Source organism: Pipistrellus hanaki (assembly GCF_964339955.1).
Source record: "Pipistrellus hanaki genome assembly, chromosome: 16".
In the NCBI taxonomy this organism is placed as follows: domain Eukaryota; kingdom Metazoa; phylum Chordata; class Mammalia; order Chiroptera; family Vespertilionidae; genus Pipistrellus; species Pipistrellus hanaki.
Window position 1 is genome coordinate 37,623,514 of NC_140518.1, and position 23,249 is coordinate 37,646,762.

At 42.3% G+C, this 23,249-nt stretch overlaps 1 protein-coding gene across 1 annotated transcript; it reads left to right on the forward strand.

The window, feature by feature from the left end:
* Nucleotides 1–8,185: 8,185 nt before the first annotated feature.
* Nucleotides 8,186–21,399, forward strand: LOC311611272 (polyunsaturated fatty acid lipoxygenase ALOX12-like; the record flags this gene model as incomplete). Its single annotated transcript, XM_084863297.1, is given in 16 exon segments — nt 8,186–8,320; nt 8,898–9,099; nt 10,908–10,986; nt 11,075–11,197; nt 11,291–11,394; nt 11,649–11,767; nt 11,769–11,810; nt 12,334–12,463; nt 12,466–12,476; nt 13,096–13,305; nt 16,312–16,398; nt 16,873–17,042; nt 17,774–17,895; nt 20,718–20,818; nt 20,923–21,093; nt 21,220–21,399. Coding segments are annotated over 16 exon segments (1,986 nt in total).
* Between the last annotated feature and the right edge of the window lie 1,850 nt (nt 21,400–23,249).

A 23,249-nucleotide genomic window follows, 5' to 3' on the forward strand; every position in this document is an offset into this window, starting at 1 on the left:
TCCTGTGACCTCCCCCCACCAGCCCTGCATCTGGTTGTGCCCTCCAATCCTGATCTGGGGCAGGGCCAGTGGCCAATCTCCAGCATCCCCTCCACACCACTGGCCCAGCCCCAATCAGCCCCCATTGGGGTTGTCCAGACCCCACATGTGCACAAATGTGTGTACTGGCCTCTAGTTTTACAATAGATTTGAATTACCTTTTCCTAGAGAGTTTTATAGAATTTTACCTGTTTCCATTATCTAGGTATGGTGGCTTTTTTTATGAGAAGATTTAAAAATACATATTAACATTCTTTAACAGTTATAGGGCTATTCAAGTTTTCTATTTCCTCTTCAGTTATATTTAGCTCTACCTTTTCCTTGATTTTTTTACATTTGATTAAATTTATTGTCATTTTATTTTTTCAATATTCTTTTATTAATTATCTGCAGCAACTGCTACCATGGTTCCTTTTCATTGTGACTATGGCTGTTTTTAACTTCCTTTTTTCTTGCTCAATCTTGCCTCAGTTATACTGATATTCTGAAAGAACCAATATTTGGCTTTTTTGTTTCTTTCAACTGTGTCTGTTTTTAAATGTGTTAGTTTATGGTTTTATAGTCACAATTTCTTACGAGACCAGTGCTCTAACCCCTGAGCTATGGAGCCTATAGTCACAATTTCTTCCCCCTATACTTGTTGGGATTCTTCTTTTGTTATTTTTCTAATTTTATAAGTTAGATGCTTAATCTTTTAAAAGTGTGACTTCATTGTTAGAGGGTGTGGTAACTGGAAAGAGAACTGAAGTGAGTAGAGGGACATTTAAGATAAGGAAAATTAACATCATGCTTTAGTGCTGATGAGAATGATCTAAGAGAGACAGAAAGACTGGTGATTGCATAGGAAGCGTTAGTGATGTCTTTGAGAGATAAGGGGACCTAATTTACAAATGAAAGGTTGACCTATTTTCTGATAGGGATATTTCATCTCTAGAAAAGAGAGAGAGGGTAGCATATATCAACACTCTTTACTCATCAGGAATGGTGATAATAGTATTAGGGATAGAATTCATGATCTAGAAATAAAATATTCAAGGAATAAAGGGAATTGATTTGAGAATAAGTAGATAATTACACATGGTGAAATAGTAGTTGGTAGAAATTGATTAAAATATTCAGAACTGTTATGTTTAATAAGGAGAAAGAGGAAATGATCAAGAAGTGTCAGTGATGAACAAGGACTGTGGTATTTTGTTGTAAAAACAAAGTATACAATTCTATAACTAGATGTTAGAAATTCATTTGTTAAAACTTTGCAGTCATCCCATATAAAGCATCTAAGTAAAATATAAATATAAAAAAACTTCCTGTCTCAGTCTACTGGGATTACTATAACAAAATACCACAGACTGTAAGGCTTATAAACCACCAAATTTATTTCTCACAGTTCTGGAGACGGAAAGTTGAAGATCAGGGTGCTAGCATAGTTAGGTCAGGACACTCTTCCAGCTTACAGACGCGTATCTTCACATGGCAAAGGCACAAAGAAACTCACTAAGGCCTTTTTATAAAGGCACTAATCCCATTCATAAAAACTCTACCCTCAGGACCTAAGAATCTCCCAAAGGCGCTGACTCATAATTTCATCACATTGGGCATTAACTTTTCAACATACGAATTGAGAGAGGAAAGGTGAACATTAACATTTAGCCTGTAACAACAATTAGTCTGCCAGAAGACACAATATTAAAATTTCAACACTGGAGAAAGAGAATTGATGGGAATCATGCAAAGGGATGGACATGAACTCCTGGAGATTAGAGTTCAGGAAATTGGACTCCTTGTAACCAATTATATAAACAGGATACAGAGTGGGAAAATATTAATCTCAGTGATACAAAGGCAGATTAAGATGATGAGGTTTTAGAATGTGAGAAAGTAAGATGTAGTCTCACTTCTCAGGAACTCACTTGAAGACTGCTGACCCAGGCAAAGGGACAGTCTTATTCCAGAGCCTTGCACTTCCCTAAATCAACTGCTGCCAAAGGAACCTGGAAGAAGAGTGAACTTACTGCAAGCACTATGGAGCCATGGAGGCCTGCAGAGGAGCAATATCAAGCACTCTGCCAAAAGATTTATTGCCTTAATCAGAAAAAAAATAAAAAATACAATTTTATAACTAGATGCTAAAAATTTTTTTCATAACTATGCATCCATCCCATATAAAGCATCTAAGAAAATAGAAATATATGAAAATTTCCTTAATATGACAATATATGTAAGAAATGAATTGAAAATGTTATATTAACCAAAATCATTTCACTTAAAATCAGTACTAGGATAGAAAACACTATTCTCTCCTTTATTATTTCACATTTTTGGGGAGAATCCAATCAGGGCAATAAGAAAGGAAAAGAAGTACAGCTCACCTAGAACAACAGGGGGTTAGGGGCACTAACCCCCACCACAGCTGACCCCAAAAATAACTTAAAACAAATAGCCTTTTGTTGACCAGAAATCTTACCAAAAACATAAACAGTCAATAAACACATATTTTGTATGTTATATGTAATATGTGCTATATTATTATAATAAAGTAAGAAGAGAAAGAAATGTTAAGAAAACAATAAAGAACAGAAATTATATTTCTGCAATGCCATGTATTTATTGAAAACAATTAACATATACATAAACCCTTGAGCAGTTCAAAATCCATGTTGTTTAAACTTCAATTGTAGTTAAGTTTAGGAAAACAAACTAATAATCATTTTGAGAATATAATTATGACAAAGTTCAACAGACTCAATAAAAGATATCAGAACTAATAAGAGACAGGATATAAAATAAATACTCAAAACAATATACTAAATAGACATATTTTAAAAGAATAATTTTGCTTTTAGTTAGCAATAACCAGTTAAAATCTTGTAGGATTGGGCCTAAACAGGCAGTCAGACATCCCTCGAGGGGTCCCAGATTGGAGAAGGTGCGGGCTGGGCTGAGGGACACCCCCAACCCAGTGCACAAATTTCATACACTGGGCCTCTAGTTTACAATAACCAAAAGGTGAAAGCAATCCAGTGTCCATCAGTAGCTGAATGCATAAACAAAGTATCATATATACATATTAGAGGCCCAATGCATGAATTTGTGCATGGGTGGTGTCCAGATGGCCTGGCCCTGATTAGAAAATGGGGGGCAGGCCTGTCAGGAGGAGGAGATGGTGGGAGGTTGGCTTGTGGGCCTGCCCTGATTGGGCCTGATCAGGGCTAGGTTGGCTGGGTGGTGGGGAGACCATGGGCAATTGGCTAGCCAGCCCCACCCCTGATTAGTGGGGGGAGGGGGGCAATCAGGGGCCAGCAGCTTGGGGGAGGGACCATGGGTGGTTGGCCAGCTGGCCCTCCCCCTGATTGAAGTAGGGGGGTGGAGGGATCAGGGGTGGAGCTGGCAGGGGAGAGGGGCCATGTGTCAATCAGGGTGGTGGGGGCCCATCTGGGGTGGGGCTGGCGGGGGGAGAGGGGGGCGGCTGCAGGAGGTTGGCCAGTGGCCCTATCCCCTATTGGGGAGGGGATCCATCAAGGGTTGGGTTGGCAGAGGAAAGGAGCTGCAGGTTGATCAGGGTGGGACAGGCCGATCAGGGGCAAGGCTGGCTGGAGGTAAGGGCCATGGAGAAGGGTTTGGCCACCAGCCTCGTCCCCCTATCAGGGTGGGAGAGGCTGATCAGGGGTGTGGCTGGCTGGGGGGAGGGGCCACAGGAGGTTGGTGGCTGTCATAGCAACCAGTCATTCTGGTCATTATGGCATTGGCTTTTTATATACATAGATAACAGAATATTGTTCAGCCTTAGAAAGAAAGCAAATTCAGACACACGATATAACATAGCTTAACCTTGAGAACATTTCAAGTAAAATCAGCCAGATATACAACAGATACTGCATGTTTCCATTTACATAAGGTACCTAGTGTTGCCAAGTTTATGGAGATAGGAAGTACCATAGTGGTTGATGTGGTCAGGTCAGAGGAGGAAATGGAGAGTTTCTGTTTAATGAGTACAGAGTTACAGAAGATGAAAAAAGTCCTGGTGATGGACGGGTCCACCAATGTCAATATACTTAATGCCACTCAACTGTAAACTAAAAAGTAGTTAAATGGTAAATTTTATGGTATGTTTATTTTACCACAAAGGAAAAAGTAAAAACCTTCAGCGCTTTATAAGACAAAAAATTTGAATAATAACTTAGACTAATGAATAAGAATGCAACATAAATGGTGAAGTGATAAAATAGATCAATTAAAAAGAAAACAGAAAAAAAAAGATTATATATTTAATATTCAGAAATAAAATACTACATGTATGCTTTGGTGTAATTATAATGAATCAGTATCATAGTGACTCCTATATATAACACTCATATTTTAGAATTGTGAATCAATTTTAAAAGATCCTACCATATGTTGGTGTTTATTTTAAAAACATATGTAATCGGGTAGAAGCATAGACCCTGTGGACTATATCAGCATCAGAGCAATTTATTTTGTGATTGTAGGTTGGGTGGTACAGGGATATATACTGTACATTCTCAGATTACTCTTCTAGAATTGGTTAGTCAAGGATAGGTAATAAAATTGCCTGGGATTTGGTGAGGCTAAAGGAAATGTGGGTTGTGGACATGCACTTCCTCTGCTCCCTGAACTCCAAATGAAACAGAAGAGTGACCAGAAGTCAATGAACTACAACAGGAACCTCACCAGCAACTCAGCTAAAAGACAAAATGTCAAAGCTTCACAGGCTTTGACAACCGTAATCACTGAGAAAATAACCTTGGGATTTAAGAATCAACATGCCATAAAAAAGCTTTATAAGAAGTTTCAGTAGAAAACTAAGGCCAGAAGCCAACACTCATAGGGCCAAATAGACAATAGGTGGTTATGATCTGAATCGGCAAGTGTTCGTGACACTTTCTGGGATCATCCCTCAGCATTTCAGGTGGCTTTGGGGATATCTCTTCATCTCTTTGAACTTGAATGTCTTTCGTTATAAGAACTGGTACAGCAAGCAACCATCAACAAAATGAAAAGGGAACCCATTGTATGGGTAAACATATCCACCAATGATATATCTGATCAGGAGTTCATTTCCAAAATATATAAAGAACTTGTACAATTCAACATTAATCTAATTTAAACATGGGAAAAGGACCTGAATAGGCACTACTCAAAAGAGGACATAAGGATGGCCAATAGACATTAAAAAAAAATGCTCAACACAACAAATCATCAGAGAGATATTCTAAGAATACTGAAACACCAATCAGAAAGAATATATTAACCCCTATCATAGCAGCACTGTTCACAATAGACAAGTTCTGGAACCAGCCCAAGTGCCCATTAATAGTCAAGTGGATAAAGAAAGCTATGGTAACGTTTAAACAATGGAATACTATGAAGCTGTAAAAATAAAGGAACTCTTACCTTTTGCAATAGCATGGATGAACCTGGAGAGCATTATGCTAAACAAATAAGCCAAGTCAGAGAAAAACAAGTACTATATGATGGCACTTTCATGTGAATCTAATGAACAAAATAAACTAGTGAATAAAATAGAACCAGATACATTTATACATGGTACAGACTGACAGATGTCAGAGGTGAGGTGGTGGTGCAGAGAGGATGAAAGAAGGTGAGGAGAATGGCCTAAGTACATATACGCATAGCCCATGGGCACAGACAACAGTATGGTGAGGGCCAGAGGGAGGGGAGGGCAGAGTCTCCGTAGCGGGTGGCAAACTGGAAGGTGGAATGGGGAACATCTGTAATAATGTCAACAATAAAAGTAAAATATAATTTTTAAAAAGTGGTGCAATGAGAGCTACCTCACTGAGTTTTTGCAAGGATTAAATGAAAGGTATTTTATATTTTCGTTCCATCAGAAAACAACGTAGCCACTTTTTCTTTGAGAGTGTTGGTGGTGCTTAAATCATACAATTGGGAGAATCAATTTATACTTCCTTCTACTTACAACTGCTGGGAAAGAGGTGATGGCAAAGAACTGACCCTGTTAGTGGTCTCCCAAACTCTCTGCCTTTGCTTTGTGCTACTCAAACAATAAATGGTAAAATTATTTGAATTCTTTTTTTAAATAAAATGGGAGAATTTTTGCTTTCCAATGATAATTAAAATAAAAATGGGGAAAGGGAAGCATTGTGAGAGTGTCTGGAAGTAAAGAAAGAGAAGAGAGAGTGAGAGATCTGAGCAACATGGCATGTGTGAGTGTGTGTGTGTGTGTGTGTGTGTGTGTGTGTGTGTATGTGTGTTTGGTGTAGGGGGATTACTGAGAATAAAGACAGCACAGGGAAATCCTGTTGTCAGGAATAGCCATAAAACATTTAACAATATAAACATCTGATAGTAAGTGCAATTATGCTGACTATATTAATAAAAGCATAATATGCTAATTAGACCAGATGTCCTTCTGGACAATCTTCCAGACAAAGCCAAGACTATGAGGGAAGCCTGCCAGTACCCAGAGGAAAGCCCAGGTCCCAAGTGCCGAGAGAAGCCTGGGCCCCGTTGCCAGAGGGAAGCCGGTGATGGCAGCCGGGGGAAGGAAGGCCTACTCTTGCACGAATTTCAGGCCGATGCATCACTTACAATACCATGTTCAAACATTCTACTGACACAAAAGATTTGTAGTGAAAAGCAACAGTCCCCTGCCAACTCCCAACCCTACAATTATTGTTCTTTATGGCTCGTGCTTTGCAATTGTTTCTGAAGTCACTTGTATTTCATCTGTATGTCTCATTTTCTTTCTTTTCATTTCTTGCCATGTTTATGGTGATGAAGCAAGGTTGTTTGTCTCCTCAAACAAATTTTGCTGGTTATTTCCTGGTGCTTTAACATGTTCCCTTATCATCTGTACTTCCTACACATTAGTGGTTATAGGGGAAGGTCAATGGAGGAGGGGGAAGGAGATATATATACTAATATATGTGATACTTTAAACAATAAAAATAATATTTTAAAAAACTCAGGGGTTCACCTTCTTAATGTGTATAGGAATTTCTGTGGACTACATTTCTATACTTCCCTTTTCTACATGTTTCCTTATCATTTCACTGACAGCAGGTTTAACTGTGTGTGACAACCACACCTTAGTGAGGAACTTAGGTTTTATTTTATATTCATTAGGAAGCTCTTAGAAGGGGTTTAGCAGCTAACCCATATCATTCTAGTGCGATTGGTCATAGGCCTTGCATGCAGCTTGGTCTTCCTGCTGGGGATGTCAGAAATGCAACACCCTGACTGCCTTTACTTGGGTTTATCAAGGCTGTTTCCGCAGTGAGCAATCATAAGCAATGGGGTCATGTCCCTGTAGACAGAGAATGGACATGACCTGCTTACCACAAAGGTGCTGAGTCCCCAAACTCAGTGGTGGCCCACTGACTGTGTTGACATCCACATACACCCACCTGAATCATTCTCATGGGACTTGGAGGGGCATGAGGGACTGACGTGAATATGAGCTGTGGCTATTGCTTTTGCCCCATAAAAAATGTCCCCTTTGTTACTGAACTAAACATTTTCTGTCTTCTGCTACCATCCCTCAAACAACTAGTCAAATCTAACTAGTTTTTAAAGACCCTTCAATGTTCTTGAAATTACACCCATCCTATTGGCAAAAACTCAAAAGTAACCACTTTTTATGCTGGTGAAGATGCAGAGAAAAGCACTTGTGATAGTTAATACTGAACACCCATCAAGAGAGTAATCCTTGTCCTAGCTGGTCTGGCTCAATGAATAGAGCATCAGTCCTTGGACTGAAGGGTCCCAGGTTCAATTCTGCTCAAAAGCACATGCTGGCATTGGGTATAGATAAGGGAGAATGAGGGCCTCAGAAGAAAATTCTGGTGGAATCTCCTGGCCCCTCTCCCTCTCTTCCTGCACCCAGGCTCAGCCCCTCATCTTCCTCCTGGCCTCACTTCTCAGCACTTTGCTGAGAGGAGCAGCCAGCCTTTCCCCCACCCTCTGGACTAATCCCAGGTTCTGGTGTGTCTGGGGTGGGGCCCAGTCCTGCAGTGGGCTGGCACTCCAAGTCCGGCTTTATTAAGCCCTGGGCTTGTGCTGAGGCAGCAGGACCAGGCCTGGCCGCAGAATCTTTGGTACCAGTAACGGGATCTCTGCCACCCAGGAGAGCCCACCTGCTGCCATGGGCCGCTACCGCATCCGCGTGGCCACCGGGGCCTGGCTCTTCTCTGGGTCTGTCAACCCCGTGCAGCTGTGGCTGGTGGGGGAGCGCGGAGAGACGGAGCTGGAGCTGCAGCTGCAGCCAGTGAGGGGCCAGGTGGGCAGGGGAAGCAAGGACTCAGACACCAGCTGGGTTTGGGCTGAGAGCCTGAGGGCCTGAGGGCCTGAGGGCCTGAGGGTGGGTGGGAAACAAGAAGCTGGGAGCCAGCTGCGAGAGCAACCAGGTGGGCTGGGACTATTTGGATGAAGGGACACCTGCACCTGAGCATGTGAGAGGTTCAGAGTCAGGGCCCTGACTAGGCTCAACCCCTTTCTCCCTGTCCCTTACTTTGGTCCACTCAGCCTATACTACTTTCCCAATTAATCCCAGACCAGTGTCATTATGGGTCAATGGTCAAAAGCAAGGTCTTAGGAGACCTCGAAGGCAGGAGAGTTCAGTTAATGGACAGGAGAGTTTAGCTAATGGACAGGTGTGGGTGATGATGCTCAGTTTTCAATTCAAGACCCTGGTCTTCCCTGTGAGATGGGCATCTGAGAAGGTGCAGGTGTTGGGAGGAGGCAATGCTGTCCCTTGAGGCCTTGACCCCAGACTCCACAGAGGACCCCGCACCCTCAGTTAAATGTCCTCTCCCGGGTCCCCGCTATTAAGTCTCACTGGGTTCTGGTCCCCGCAGGTGGAGGAGTTTGAGCAGGACATTCCCCAGGACCTGGGGCCACTGCAGTTCGTGAAGTTGCGCAAACACCGCCCCCTGATGGACGACGCCTGGTTCTGCGACCGCATCACCGTGCAGGGCCCAGGAGCCTTGGAGGAGGCCGCCTTCCCCTGCTACCACTGGGTGCAGGGCGAGGGCCTGCTGACCCTGCCCGAGGGCACTGGTGAGGGGCCGCCTCAGGGAAGTGGGTGCAGGACCTAAGGCCTACTGGAGGTGGGAGGAGGCAGGGGTAGCATTGAGGAAGGTCCTAAGTGTTGAAATAATGCGTGCTCAACAGGTTAAAGGTGGCCAAGGCGAGAAATGAGGGGAAAGTTACACATACAATTACAAAGGCTGGAAGTGGGACTGGACAGGGAAATGAGTGATGTGTACATCCCAACTCTCAAAATGGTAAGCACAAGGAATGGGAGGTACAGCCATGCTGGGAAACAGAAGAGCCAAAATAAAGGGGAAAGGAGATCTCCATGTGACTGGGAACAAGTTAGGGCAGGGACAGGTAAGGCTAGCACATGGGATCCCTGAGAGGAAACAGGGGAAAGAAGTAATAAATGATATGAGGTGAAGAGCTGGCTTGACTGTGAAAACATGGAAGACAACTCTGAGGGCAGGGAGCGCACTGACTGAGGTGGGGATGAAAGAGGACACAGCAAACATCGAATCTGTTACTTTAAGAATTAAGAATGAGGGACAATTGAGGTAAAATGCAGGTAAGAATGGAAACCTAAACTAAATGTCTTTGAGGCACAAGTTAGTATAAGTATAGATGTGGTCAGGATTAAGTCGGGATACCAACTATAAACTATGTGAAGCTGAGGATGAGTGAGATGAAGTCAGGTAAAGTAGCAATGTCAAGCCATTTCTTAGTTTGTCACACATAGAGTATCTTATCCCAGGGGAGAGGCGACAGTGGAGATAGGGAAGGTCAGAGGAGGTAAGTGTACCTAACTGAAATATGTCATTTTGGAGTAGAGGCTAAGGCGTTGACAGGGGGAAACTAGCACATGGGAAATTAACAAAGTAACAAAGGATATTGTTGGATAGGTGTTGACATTTCAGCTCATTAAGAATGAAATTCATGGATCATGAAGAATAGGGATAGACAGGTAAATTTGAGTTAAATGTTATAATACAGTGTCAAAAGTGGGATTTTCCTCTCAGGACAAATATGTGATCAGAGATTGGTGAAATAAAACAAAAGGTAGTGGGTAGTGAAGATTGATGATGATGGAATTAAGCAGGGAGTCAGATCCAGAGAAAAAAGCAAAAGAATATGATGCCATATAGTTAAGAAACAAGAGACTGCAATCTCACTTCCAGGAATATATGCTAAGAAGCCCTACACACCAATCAGAAAGAATATATGCACCCCGATGTTCATTGCACTATTATTTAAAATGGCTAAGATTTGGAAATAACCAAAGTGCCCATAGTTAGGTGAGTGGATAAAAATACTGTGGTATATTTATACAATGGAATAATATGCAGCTGTAAAAAAAAAAGAAAAGAAAAAAAAAAGGGATTTCTTACTCTTTGCAAAAACATAGATGGACCTGGAGAATATTATGCTAAGTGAAATAAGCCAGTCAGAGAAAAGCAAATATCTCATGATCTTACATTCAAGTGGAATCTATGAACACACAAAAAAACTGATTAATAAAAAAGGTCAGGAGGCATAGAGGCACAGAACAGACTGACAACTCAGAAATGGGGTGGGGAAGACATGGGAAGAGATCAACCAAAGAATTTATGTATGTACACACATAACCAATGGATATAGCCAATAGTGTGGTGAAGGCCTTACATGGGTCAGGGGCTCAGAAGAAGGGAGAAAACAGGGAATAATTGGGGGACACCTATAATACTGTCAACAATTTTAAAATAAAAAACATTAAAAAAGAAGAATGGAAAAAGCCAAGGTGTAGCATGAGACTGGAGAAAGCATTGAGGATAATTGCTTTAATGTCTCCCCAGCCCACCTGGCAGGAAACTCCTTGGATGTCTTCCAGAAGCATCGAGAAAAGGAACTGGAGGAAAGACAGCAAATCTACTGGTGACCACCCTATTACAAGCCTCCCAAATGTAACTTCCTCCATCAATGACTTCTACCCTCTCCATTAACCTTTGTCCCCATCTTCTAGCTGGGCCACCTGGAAAGAAGGGTTACCCATGACAATTGCTGCAGACGGTATAGATGACCTGCCTCCAAATATGAGATTCCATGAGCAGAAAAGGCTAGACTTTGAGGGGTCAGCAATTGCAGGGTGAGAAAATTGTCAAAGTGGAGTGGGGCTGGTGGATCCAGAAATGGGTGGGATTTGGTAAATTGATGGTTTCGTTCTTGATATCTGTTCCAGGCTTATGGAGATTGCCCTCAAATATGTTTACACCCTCCCAAGCCCCTGGAAACGCCTGGAAGATTTTGATCAGATCTTCTGGGGACAAAAGACTGCCCTGGCTGGTCAGTTGTTTACCCAGGTTCCCATAACACCCTGATGACCCTATTAATGAGCTAACTGTCATACTCCATAGTCCCCAAAACTTCTTGCCAACAAAGAACTTACACCTGGGGATCTCACAGAGGCCTCATGAATGAAAACATGTGGGCTGGGTATGGAGGAGTCATGTGACTAAAGCCCTATAATAGAGCCTAACGGAGAGGAACATCAGGTTGTGGTGAATACCCTCCTCCTAACCTCCACTCCGACCCCACAGAGAAGGTTCACCAGCGCTGGCAGGATGATGAGCTTTTTGGCTACCAGTTCCTCAATGGCGCCAACCCCATGCTGCTGAGACGCTCCACCTCTCTGCCCTCCCGGCTGGTGCTGCCCTCGGGGGGTGGAGGAGCTTCAGGCCCAGCTGGAGAAAGAACTCCAGGAACAGCCTCCAGCCCTTTAATGTCTTCTTCTTCTCTGTGCGAGGGGGGAAGTGGTGGAGGGGCGGGACCAAAGTTGAGCCTGGGAAGAGAGGCTATAGTGTCCATTGTCCGTAGGTGAAGAGTCCTCTTCTAGAAGAACCTAGAGGTGATAATGTCGGAAGAGCATCCATAGTGGATTCTGCCAATAAAGGAGACCATTCAGAGATGTTGGGTAAAGGAGTTTGAGCAGCCTGACAAGGGGAGAGCTTGGCATACCTGCGGTACAGAATCAACTGGCATACTTAACCCTAAAACTACTTCTGCCAGACATGAGCCGCATGTCTCGAGGGAAGACTCCTTTCATGGGGTCTTGGCCCTCTGTGCAAAATAAGGGAACTTGATGCTCTGGTACTTCCTTTCGTTCTACCACTGGTACTCACGTAGGATAATGGCAAGAAAAGAGAGTGAACGTCTTTCCCTTTGCCTTGGCCGTGTAGAAGAATGCTTTCAACTCTAACCATGGGTGCATTCCACTTTCCTTAGAATGGTTCCCTTTTTGAGGCTGACTTCATCCTACTGGATGGAATTCAAGCCAACGTGATCCAAGGAGAGAAGCAGTACCTGGCTGCCCCCCTTGTCATGCTGAAGATGGAGCTCAGTGGAAAGCTGCTACCTATATCATCCAGGTGAGGTGTCCTGGGCAATCTCCTCCCAACACTGCTCTGTGTTCATCCCCAACCGCTTCCACTGGACAAAGACAGCTGGTTCTTGTCACCCACCCCTGCATCATTCAGTGATACCTGCCCTTGTATTCAATCTCTCCTTTATACCTTGCAGCCTACTCACTACTCACCTGGAATTGCCTTTTTGAGAGGCATAATGGTCTCTGTTGGCTACCAATCTCTTTCTGACCTTTTAGTGTATGGAATACACTTTCTTTCTCAGATGCACTTTCTCCCTTGGTTTGATGTCTTTCATTCTTATTGTTTTCATCAATCAGTTGATGAGAACTGTCAAGATCTCACATGTCTAGCTTCTCCTTCCTATTCTACCATCTTAATTCATACCCTCATCAGGGTTCTCTCAGCCACACTGGAAACCTCTTTCCAATTCCTCCAGCTTTGAACCTGACCATCTTGGCACTGACACTTCCCTCACAGCTAGTGAGAGCATGAGTGGAAGGGCTTCATTCCTCTTATTAGTTTATAACCCTCTGGAGACAATCTTAGTGTTTCCCTCCAGAATAATAAGCATAGTTTCTAAATAGGATGAAGTCAATTAATGCAAAGTTCCTCTTTGTTTCAGATCCAACCTCCCAGCCCCAGCTGCCCCATCCCACCACTGTTCCTGCCCTCAGATCCTCCACTTGCCTGGCTCCTGGCAAAGATGTGGGTCCGAAGTTCAGATTTCCATGTTCATGAGCTCCAGTATCACTTGCTGAACACTCATCTACTGGCTGAGGTTATTGCTGTGGCCACCATGAGGTGCCTCCCAGGACTGCACCCTGTCTTCAAGGTACATCCTCTACCTCCATGTCCTATCTTTCTGATATCACAGAGAAATGGAAAAAAAATCCAACAGCTACCTAAGATTTTAGAAGCCTGCCGAAACAGGTTTGGCTTAATAGATAGAGTGTCGGCCTGTGGACTGAAAGGTCCCAGGTTCGATTCCGGTCAAGGGCATGTACCTTGGTTGCGGGCACATCCCCAGTAGGGGGTGTGCAAGAGGCAGCTGATCGATGATTCTCTCTCATTGATGTTTCTAACTCTCTATCCCTCTTCCTTCCTCTCTGCAAAAAATCAATAAAATATATATATATTTTTTAAAGATTTTAGAAGCCTAAGCCTTTTAGTTGGTAACATGTTAAGAAAGCTTCTTCTAATTGAATATGCCCATGTTATGGTAATTTAAAAAAAAACTTATAACAATTTGTGAACAGTGAAGAGAAGATTATTGTATCAGGATCTTAAGTCTTATGACTTTATTTAATGTTTAAATCATTTTATTTTTAGATAATCATAGATTCTCATACAGTTTTAAGAAATAATATAGAGACATGCCATCTACTGTAATAAGTCACTTAACATATATTCAGCACTTATTGTAAGGCAGCTGTAATATTCTCCAGCAGAGTCTGTTATAGAGCAGGAATATAATTTGACAAACAAAACTATTTTTCTGATTTCATATAGTTAGTATTTAAATGGCAACACAAATGGTACACATAAAAAATGATCAGAAAACAGAATCTCAAAATACAGTTTGAAATCAAGAGAGAAAGCAACAAACACCATATTTTTTATGGAGAATGTTAAGCCACAACTTTGGATTCATTAAGTAAAAGGTCAAAGGAATAAAAGAGCATCCCAAGCAGTTATTTATTCTTCCCAATGAGAGGTGATGGCATGGTACTTAGATAAATGAAAAACAAATGCAAATACTTTGTGATGAGAGGAAATAGTTATTGCAGCATGCTTAGGTGCAAGATTGGAGAGAAAGCTCAGAGGTCTAAGCTGCTGAAACCACAAGAAGCCTACTAGGTAGATATGGTTGTACTGATCCAAAAATATTGTAATTTTATAAAACAATGAGCCTAGAATATACTACTAGCTAGAAGGCAGCAAAAATAGCCTTATGCTTGATTTAAAAATGCATGTTTTATTTTATTTAATTATTTTTTAAAATATTTTTTTATTTATTTAAGAGAGGAAGTGAGAAAGAGAGATAGAAACATCAATGATGAGGGAGAATCATTAATTGGCTGCCTCCTGCACATCCCACACTAGGGATCAAGCCCACAACCCAGGCATATGCCCTGACCAGGAATTCAACTGTGACCTCCTAGTTCATAGGTCAGTCCTCAACCATGCTGCTTCACACATAGCAGCAGGAGCAAAAATGATACAAGTTTATAGACCAGAGCAAAAACAATACAATCAGGAAAAGCCAATCTGAGGTCAATGACGAGATGTTCAGTTTTAGGTACATGTAGTTGGAAGTAGTAACAAGATGTGAGTGCATGATGGGTAAAACATCTGAATTTTATTTCTTCCAGAAGCCCAAACCTTTATCCCCAAACCTGTCCATAGTGATGACCTCTTTGGGTTCTGGGGTAAAATAGACAAGGTAGACACAAACAGAATTCATTGTTGGATTTCATTGATTTTATGATGCCTTTGCATCATCATCTCCTGCGTATCTTAGTAGTTAAGCCGACTTTTACACTTCAATATCCCCTCTTCAGAGACCCCTCTACATATATCTCCCCTCACCATAATTTCCTCCCCCTGTAAACAGTTGAGTTGTTATCAGGCCACCCAGCAGGGGTAAGCTTGCCCACTTCATAAAGGTTACCTGTGCAGGCTCTGCATTCAAACTGCTGTGTCTGGATCCTGAATCCTGGCCTCAGTTCTTATCAGATGTGCGCTAAGGGTCCTCATCTCTAAATGGTGATAATAGAACAGCATGGCACAGGCTAAATGTAGCAAAAAAAAAAATAGTATTTCTTGCCATTATGAATAGTTCTTTGTCTTATGATATTTCTCTCCTGAAGAAGACTTCGGGTTCTCTACGACACTCAGCATCTTTTTCAATCTTTCTAAAGTTGCAGAACAATGAGAGTTGCCTTAATATGTTAATTCCAATGAGCTTAGTTGGGTCTTTCCCTCTCTGCAGCATCACCAGCTCACATAAATATCAATATTGCATGAATCCTCCATCTCAGGATGAAAACAAAATTGTCTAAGACAAAAGGAAATGCACATCAGGATCAGATGGCCTTTTTTAATGGACAAGGGAAAGCGGGAGAAAGGGGCTCTACGTAACAGTGCCTAATTGGGGATGGGAGGAAGTTTGACAATGGCCCATCAGCTGATAAAGAAGCTAGATCAGTATGGCTCCTTTAATTCTGACTAAAAGTAACCTACCTACCCCAATTCTGAAATTTAAAAAATGCAAGAGAAAAACAACTAGAGATTAAAGGATTAGCTTTGAAAATTAGTATAAACTGTAAGGGTATGTATGATAGAAAAAAATATTTTTACAAAATCAAAAGTTACAGGACTGATTCTTAAAGGACATCTATCCTTAAGGTGGAAATAATAAAGGAAATTATAACAACTATTATTCAAGGGTATCTGTGTGCTAGGCAATTATTAAACACTCTCATACATAATACACACAAGCATCACCACAACATTTGTGATGAGACCCTATTGTCATCCCCTGTAAACAGATAAAGAGATGGACCCTTAGAGGGTTTATTATCTTGGTCAAGTATCAAAGTAAGAAATGAAGTGTCAATTAAAATCACGATCAGTCAGACCACAAAGCTCAACTGACAGGGCCATATGAGAACATGAGAGTAAGAAATCAAAAAGGCAAGAGGGAACCAACCTGCAAAGACTCTAACAGGGAGAAAATGGCCAAGAAGAGAGGGAGAGAAGGCTACCATGCTGAGTGCCACTCCCTAATAAAGAAGGATCCAAGTATTTCCTCCATATACCAACCTTCTCCATCCAGCTCCTGATCCCACACACACGCTACACCATGGACATCAACACCCGGGCACGGAACCGACTCGTCTCAGATGGAGGTTTATTTGACAAGGTAAGGAGGTAATGGGGTGGCCACCTAATCATCCAACTCCGCATGACCTCCTGTCACTTTCAAGATTCCAGGCCCCCCCCCTGTGTAACTGTCCTGACCCTTAAACTCAGAAGCCTTGTCCCTTTACCAATGTCATAAAATCTGAAAAGTCCACATCTGACCACTTTATATACTATGCTATGTTCTCCAGCTCTGTTTCTCCCCTCAAGATCTTTCATTTCAACTGGCTGGCATGGCTCAGTGGTTGAACATCAACCTATGAACCAAGAGATCACGGTTCAATTCCCAGTCAAGGTATATGCCTAGGTTACAGGCTCAATCCCCAGTGTGGGGTGTGCAAGAAGCAGCTGTTCAATGATTCTCTCTCATAGTTGATGTTTCTACCTTTCCCTTCCTCTCTAAAATCAATAGTATACATATTTTTCTTATTTTCTTTTTTTTTTTTTTTAAGACCTCTCATTTCTATTGTCACAGGCATGGAGCACAGGTGGAGGGGGCCATGTGCAATTGATGCATCGGGCCATGACTCAGCTGACTTACCGCTCCCTCTGTCCTCCTGACGATCTGGCTGACCGAGGCCTGATGGGAATCCCAAGTGCCCTCTATGCCCATGATGCTTTACGCCTCTGGGACATCATTGCTCGGTGGGTGAGAGTGCTAGCTGAGAAATACAGGGACATTGGGAACAGTAAGAATGGAGCTTTAACCTGAGTTCACCATGAAGGCAAAGGAATACAGACCAAGAAGGTTGAGACAGGAGAAGCAAAGGACTCCATCAAGGAGAAATGAGGAACAGTGAGGAGGTAGTGGGCCAAATCTGAGAGTGGGAAAGCTACAGGAGACAGCAGGCACCGTTGTGTGGGTGAGTAAAACCAAGGGGTCTGGTAGAATCAGGGTTTTTGTTATGAAGAGTGACCATCAACCATGTGTATGGAATCCTTTTATTTATTTATTTAATATATTTGTACTGATTTCATACTATGACATAGAGGAAGGGAGAGAGGGAGAAAGAAACATCAGTGATCAGAGAGAATCATTGATTGTCTGCCTCCTGCCTTCCCCCATACCCACTGTGATCAAGCCCGCAATCCAGATATGTGCCCCAACTTGGAATCAAAAATTAACCACCTGGTTCATAGGTCCACACTCAACCACTGAGCAACATCATCCAGGTGGAATTATCAAAACTAATAATATAAGTTTTTTCTTTCTAAACTAGTTTTTAGAAAGAATTAAGGGATGTTTCAAAGGCAAGTCTTGTCAGATCTGTCGCAAATACAGTGAGAATAAGCTGGATAGACACCACAGAAAAGGAGTAGCAGCCAGAGGCTAGAGCCTTCTAATCTACAGAAGCTCAGCTCCCTTCTCTGGGCAGATACGTGGAAGGGATCATCCACCTCTTCTACCATGGGGATGACGTCGTGAGAGGGGACCCTGAGCTGCAGGCCTGGTGTCAGGAGATCACTGAGGTGGGGCTGTGCCAGGCCCAGGACCGAGGTGAGATTCCTCCCTAAACAAGGGAGCTCCTTGCCAGCCTTGCCCTTCTGGGAGCATGACCTCAACCCCTCATCACCTCCTCTCCCTTCACACATGGAGTACCTTAATCCCATTCCCACTTCCTAAATCTCAGGATAATTCTAGAAACTCAAGGACCCCATGCCTTTTCACAGATGTACCTAACATACCTTAAGGACTTATAAGACCAGAACCACAGTCAGTGAGTCATCTGCCCAGGACCTGACAAACACTCTCCGAATGTCTGTTTTCTTACTTAAGGATAGAAATGGGGAGGTTAATACTACCAAGGCCCATGACAGCCTATACTTGCTTTCCCTCCCCTTTCCTCCTTGTTGCTACTGTACAGCACTCTCCAAGGATCCAGACATCCTTTACACCTGCCACAGTGCAGAGTCATTTCTAGATGTAGTCTCAGTATTGCATATATTTTTTACTTATACCCAAACTCATTGCCATGATCCTTGGGACTCAAGTTTCTTAGGCAAACATGCCCTCCTCACAAGTGAACTACATTTAGGTCCTCTACCCCATTTTTTTCCATAACAAAGAAATAGCCTTTCTTGAGCTCTTCCTAAGTTCATATTTCCCTCTAGTACACATAGGCCAGATGGGACTGTTTTTGAATCATCCTTTAGCTCCTTTCCACTTCATGCCAATACCTTGAATCCCTTCCATTCCCTCCATGTGATGATTGTAGCCAATAGCTAAGAGCTATTACCTGTAACCAAGCCCTGTGGATGCAAACATCAGTAAACCACAAGCCAACCATGGAGTGTAGTAACACCTCAAAGTAGCTGGGGCAAACCTTCCGCATTCATCCAACGGCACCTTGTCAGCTCTTCCAAGACCAAAATCTCTGTAGTATGTCTCAGTTCTGTCCATCAGGCTCCACGTGCTCCAAAAGACCCTCTCATTCTCTCTTTCGTGCTTCTCCCCATGAAATACCCACATCAGAGCACTTGTAAAACTTACTTGAGTATAAGCTTTAACCTCTTGCACCCACACTATATCTCTGGCAGCTTTCATGGTTCTCTTTGTACCATCCTTCTCTCATCACCGTACTAAAGGCAGAGTGTTAAGATTTTCTCTTCCCAGACCTATGGCTTGAAGAAAGTTATTTAATCTCTTTGGCTTTTAATATACTTTCTCTAAAGTGAATGTATTTCTTGTCCCAAATGAAATAATGAATGTGACAATGTTGTCAATGTAAAATGATTGTGATCATATGTCCCACTCCAAAAAATTATTCCATATGATCAGCAACTATAAGAGGTGAGCAGGTGCTTAAACTTCCTGAGCAGCCTCTCAACTGTAAAGAGTGGTTGGGACAGTGGATTTCATGCTGTTTCAGTTCCAACATCAGTCTATAACTTCTTTTTTTCTGCATTAGAGCCCAGACCTGAAACTACTTTCCAGGAATGGGAGGGCAATCTCAGTATTCTTAACCACTTTAGGGGAAGGTGGAAATTTTATTAAAATAATATAAACATAGAGAAAAAGTTAATGTTATAAATCATTGGCCTACAAATTGAACGTTTAGTAAGGTGACACACCTATGTAATGAGCACAAAGAACAAAAAACATTACCAGCTCCTATAAAGTCCCTTGTATGCTATTCCAGTCCTTTCCCATCCAAAAGTAACCACTTCATCTGCACAGGTTCATTTTCCCTGTTGGAACTTTATACAAATGAAAACACAAATGTGCATTCATTAATGTCTCCAAATATGTTTGATATATACCCCTGCTGTTGTGACATGCAGCATGTGGTTCATTGTTCTCATGTATGTTATTCTATTTTGTGAATATGACAGGCTTTATTTTTTTCCTTCCTGCCATTGATGGGCATTTGGTTTGTTTCCATTTCGAGGCTATTAATGTCATTGCTGCTGTGAACAATGTTGTGTGTACAGTTCTGTCGGGTATGTATCTAGAAGTGAAATGGGTGGTCATAGGATATGTGTATGTTCAGCTTTAGTGGTTTCTGACAGTTTTCCAGTGTGCTTGCATACATTTAAACTCCCTCTCCAGAGTATGAGGTAGAGTCAGTATCTTCTCAAATATTTGAAAAATACTTTGGTCATATTGTTAATATGTTATGTTTTCACATTATGAGTTTAAGTTGTATTCTCCCAGTGACTGGTAGAACCAAGGAACTTGTCCTAGGTTTAATAGCCACATGGATATCCTCCTCTGTGTGGAGCGAGCATGTTATTCTTTTTGTAACATTTTCTTTTGGGTTGTCTACTTCTCTCCTATTGCTTTTAACCACTTTTGAACACTGGATATTTGAGCAACCAACTTCTTGGCCCTCTTGGCCCTGCCCACTCTCCACCTTATATACATAGCTACAGTGGACTGAGGGGCTTTACATGAACCATCAATTTATAAAGTAACTTTTATTAAAACCTCTATTTTCAGAGTAAAAAAAATATAAACTCAGAGAAACTAAGCAATTTATTAGTACAATTAATTAGTCAGGAGTAATCAAAGACTGGTCTGTTGGCTAACTTATTAACTACCCCTCCTTGATTTCTCATAGCTCCTTTTCCTGACTTACTTATATTCTTATCACTAACTAACTTTTTACGTAGTTATTCTGTTTATTATCATTCTTCACTACTACAATATGTTTTGCCCACAAACATATTCCCAATGCCTATATACTGTGTGATACATACTAGTTCATGACTTTTTAAATAAATGAATGAATGGACACTCACTAATTCTAATATATGGATGGACATGCCAAGATATCAGCATTTGGAAATGCAGTGTCTATGCTTTGTTCTTTTCTCTAGGTTTCCCTGTGTCCTTCCAGTCTCGGGCTCAGCTCTGTCATTTCCTTACCATGTGCATCTTCACATGCTCTGCCCAGCATGCAGCAGTCAACACGGGCCAGGTCTGGGTCTCTGAGAGAAAGCTTGGGGATACTTGAGGAACAGAGCTGGGGTCTAAGTTCCTGAATCAGAGTTTCTGAGTGACTCCAGATTCTTTCTTCCCCAGTTTGACTGGTATGCCTGGGTCCCTAATGCCCCAAGCTCAATGCAGATGCCTCCACCTACCACCAAGGAAGATATCACAATGGACACAGTGATGGGCTCACTACCTAATGTCTGGCAGAGCTGTCTTCAAATGTTTGCCACATGGCTCCTTAGCCAGCCACAGCAAGACATGGTAAGAGGGGACCTCTGGAATTCTGAGGGGACTGATGGCTGACAAGGAGACTTAGGGTGAGGGACTGGAGTTTGGATTCCTTTGTCTTAGAACTAGAAGATGATTGATCCTTGCTTTCTGCTTCAGGTACCACTGGGGCATCACAAAGAAGAGTATTTCTCAGGTCCTGAGCCCAAGGCTGTTTTAAGGCAGTTTCAGGCTGATCTGAACAAACTGGAAAAGGAAATCGTGGCCCGGAACGAGCAGCTAGACCTTCCCTATGAATACCTGAAGCCCAGCCTCATAGAAAGTAGTGTTGACATCTGAGCCCAATTGTTCACTATTCAAATACTTGAGGCCACCACCATGGTTAACATCCCCCCTACCCCACTCTTCTCATGCATCTGAGTTGCTAAGGTTCTATTTTCTCCTCTTGGGTTCCCTACCTAAATATCTCACCTGCATGAAGCATTGTCCTTACTTCCAGTTCCCTAATAGGATGATCTTTAACTTGAAACCAACTCACTCAAAGAAATCAAATAGCTACTCATATAATGTTTCCTTTCCTCTGGAAATTTTGCCTTCTCCATTTATCAATAAATCATTGTATAATGATATTATATTTTCATTGACATAAGTGATTTAAAACATATGTTTTAATGGTGTACCTAATGTTTAATACAATGAGAGACAGAAGTTAATTCCATATTCTTTCTTTTTTTTTTTTTTTCCTGCTCTGGACGATCAGTTATCACAGCACTGTTCATTGAAAAGCCCATCCTCCCTAATCATCTATGATGCTGACATAGATTAAGTTGCCATCTTAGCTTTCCAGTATTTATACCACACTAACATAACTGTGACAGTTTTATACTTAACATACCCTGCCTTTTACTTTTATGTTTAAGTTCTTTTTGTCAAGGTTTAAAAAATTTAAATACTGAAACCATTAATTGAGGTGGCATTCAGCTTCAAACAAGAATGACTCTAGCCGGGACCGGTTTGGCTCAGTGGATAGAGCGTCGGCTTGGGGACTGAAGGGTCCCAGGTTCGATTCCGGTCAAGGGCATGTACCTTGGTTGCGGGCATATCCCCAGTAGGGGGTGTGCAAGGGGCAGCTGATCGATGACTCTCTCTCATCGATGTTTCTAACTCTCTATCTCTCTCCCTTCCTCTCTGTATAAAATCAATAAAAAATATATTTAAAAAAAAAAAAAAGAATGACTCCAACAGCAAAAGAAACCATCAACAAAAGAAAACTCACTGTATGGAGAACATATTTGCCAATGTTTCACTGATAAAGGCTTAATCTCCAATATTTACAGGGAACTCATACAACATAACAGAAGGAAGATAAACAACCCAATTAAAAAAAAGTGGGCAATGTGCCGGAGCCTGCCGGCTGATCGACCAGATAACCTGAATGAGGGGGTGAGGCTGAGAAAGAAAGACAAGAGACAGGATGGGGTTGGGAGGACTGCAGCTCAAGACTGCAGCAACTTTATTAGTTGCAAGCGTACATTTATGAGGCTTTTCTGGGCATTTCTCCAAGTGCCCCTTTCCCAGGACAAGGCCGCCCGTCAGCCCCTCAAGACATTCTTGGAAGAGATACATAGAGCAAGCGTCTGGTTAGATATCATTGAGAACAGCCTAGCTGAGAACATCCAGATAAGTCGTGCATCACGCGCACTCTCTAACAATGGGGCTATGGTCTGCCCTGTCCTTGGTTGACCCTGAAGGCTTAGGGGAGAGCAGGTAGGCGTCCCTACCCTGCGCTCAATCCCCTGTAGGAGAGCAGGTAGGCGTCCCTACCCTATGCTCCATCCTTGCCCTTGGGCCCCACGGAACACGGCTTCCCACAGCTCCCCCTTTTCTATTAATTAAGGCTAGACTCTATGTATAACTTCCAATTCCTTGGGTTTGGAAAGCAAATGCAGTTCATGCATTGCTATCTTAAGAGCTGCTACGTCTCTAGCCAGCAATCGGATAGCAAAAGGGAGCAGCAGCATTCCTAATAAAACTATCCCTGCCAAGCTCAGGAGGGCCCCCATCCCATGTTGCCAATCACTTAGCGAGGGAAATCGAGCCTGAAATCCTTCAACCATTTGTCTGGCCACTTCGGCTATGGAAGTATCCAGCTGGGGGGCCTGTCGCAGAGCAAGTATATCTTGATGTAG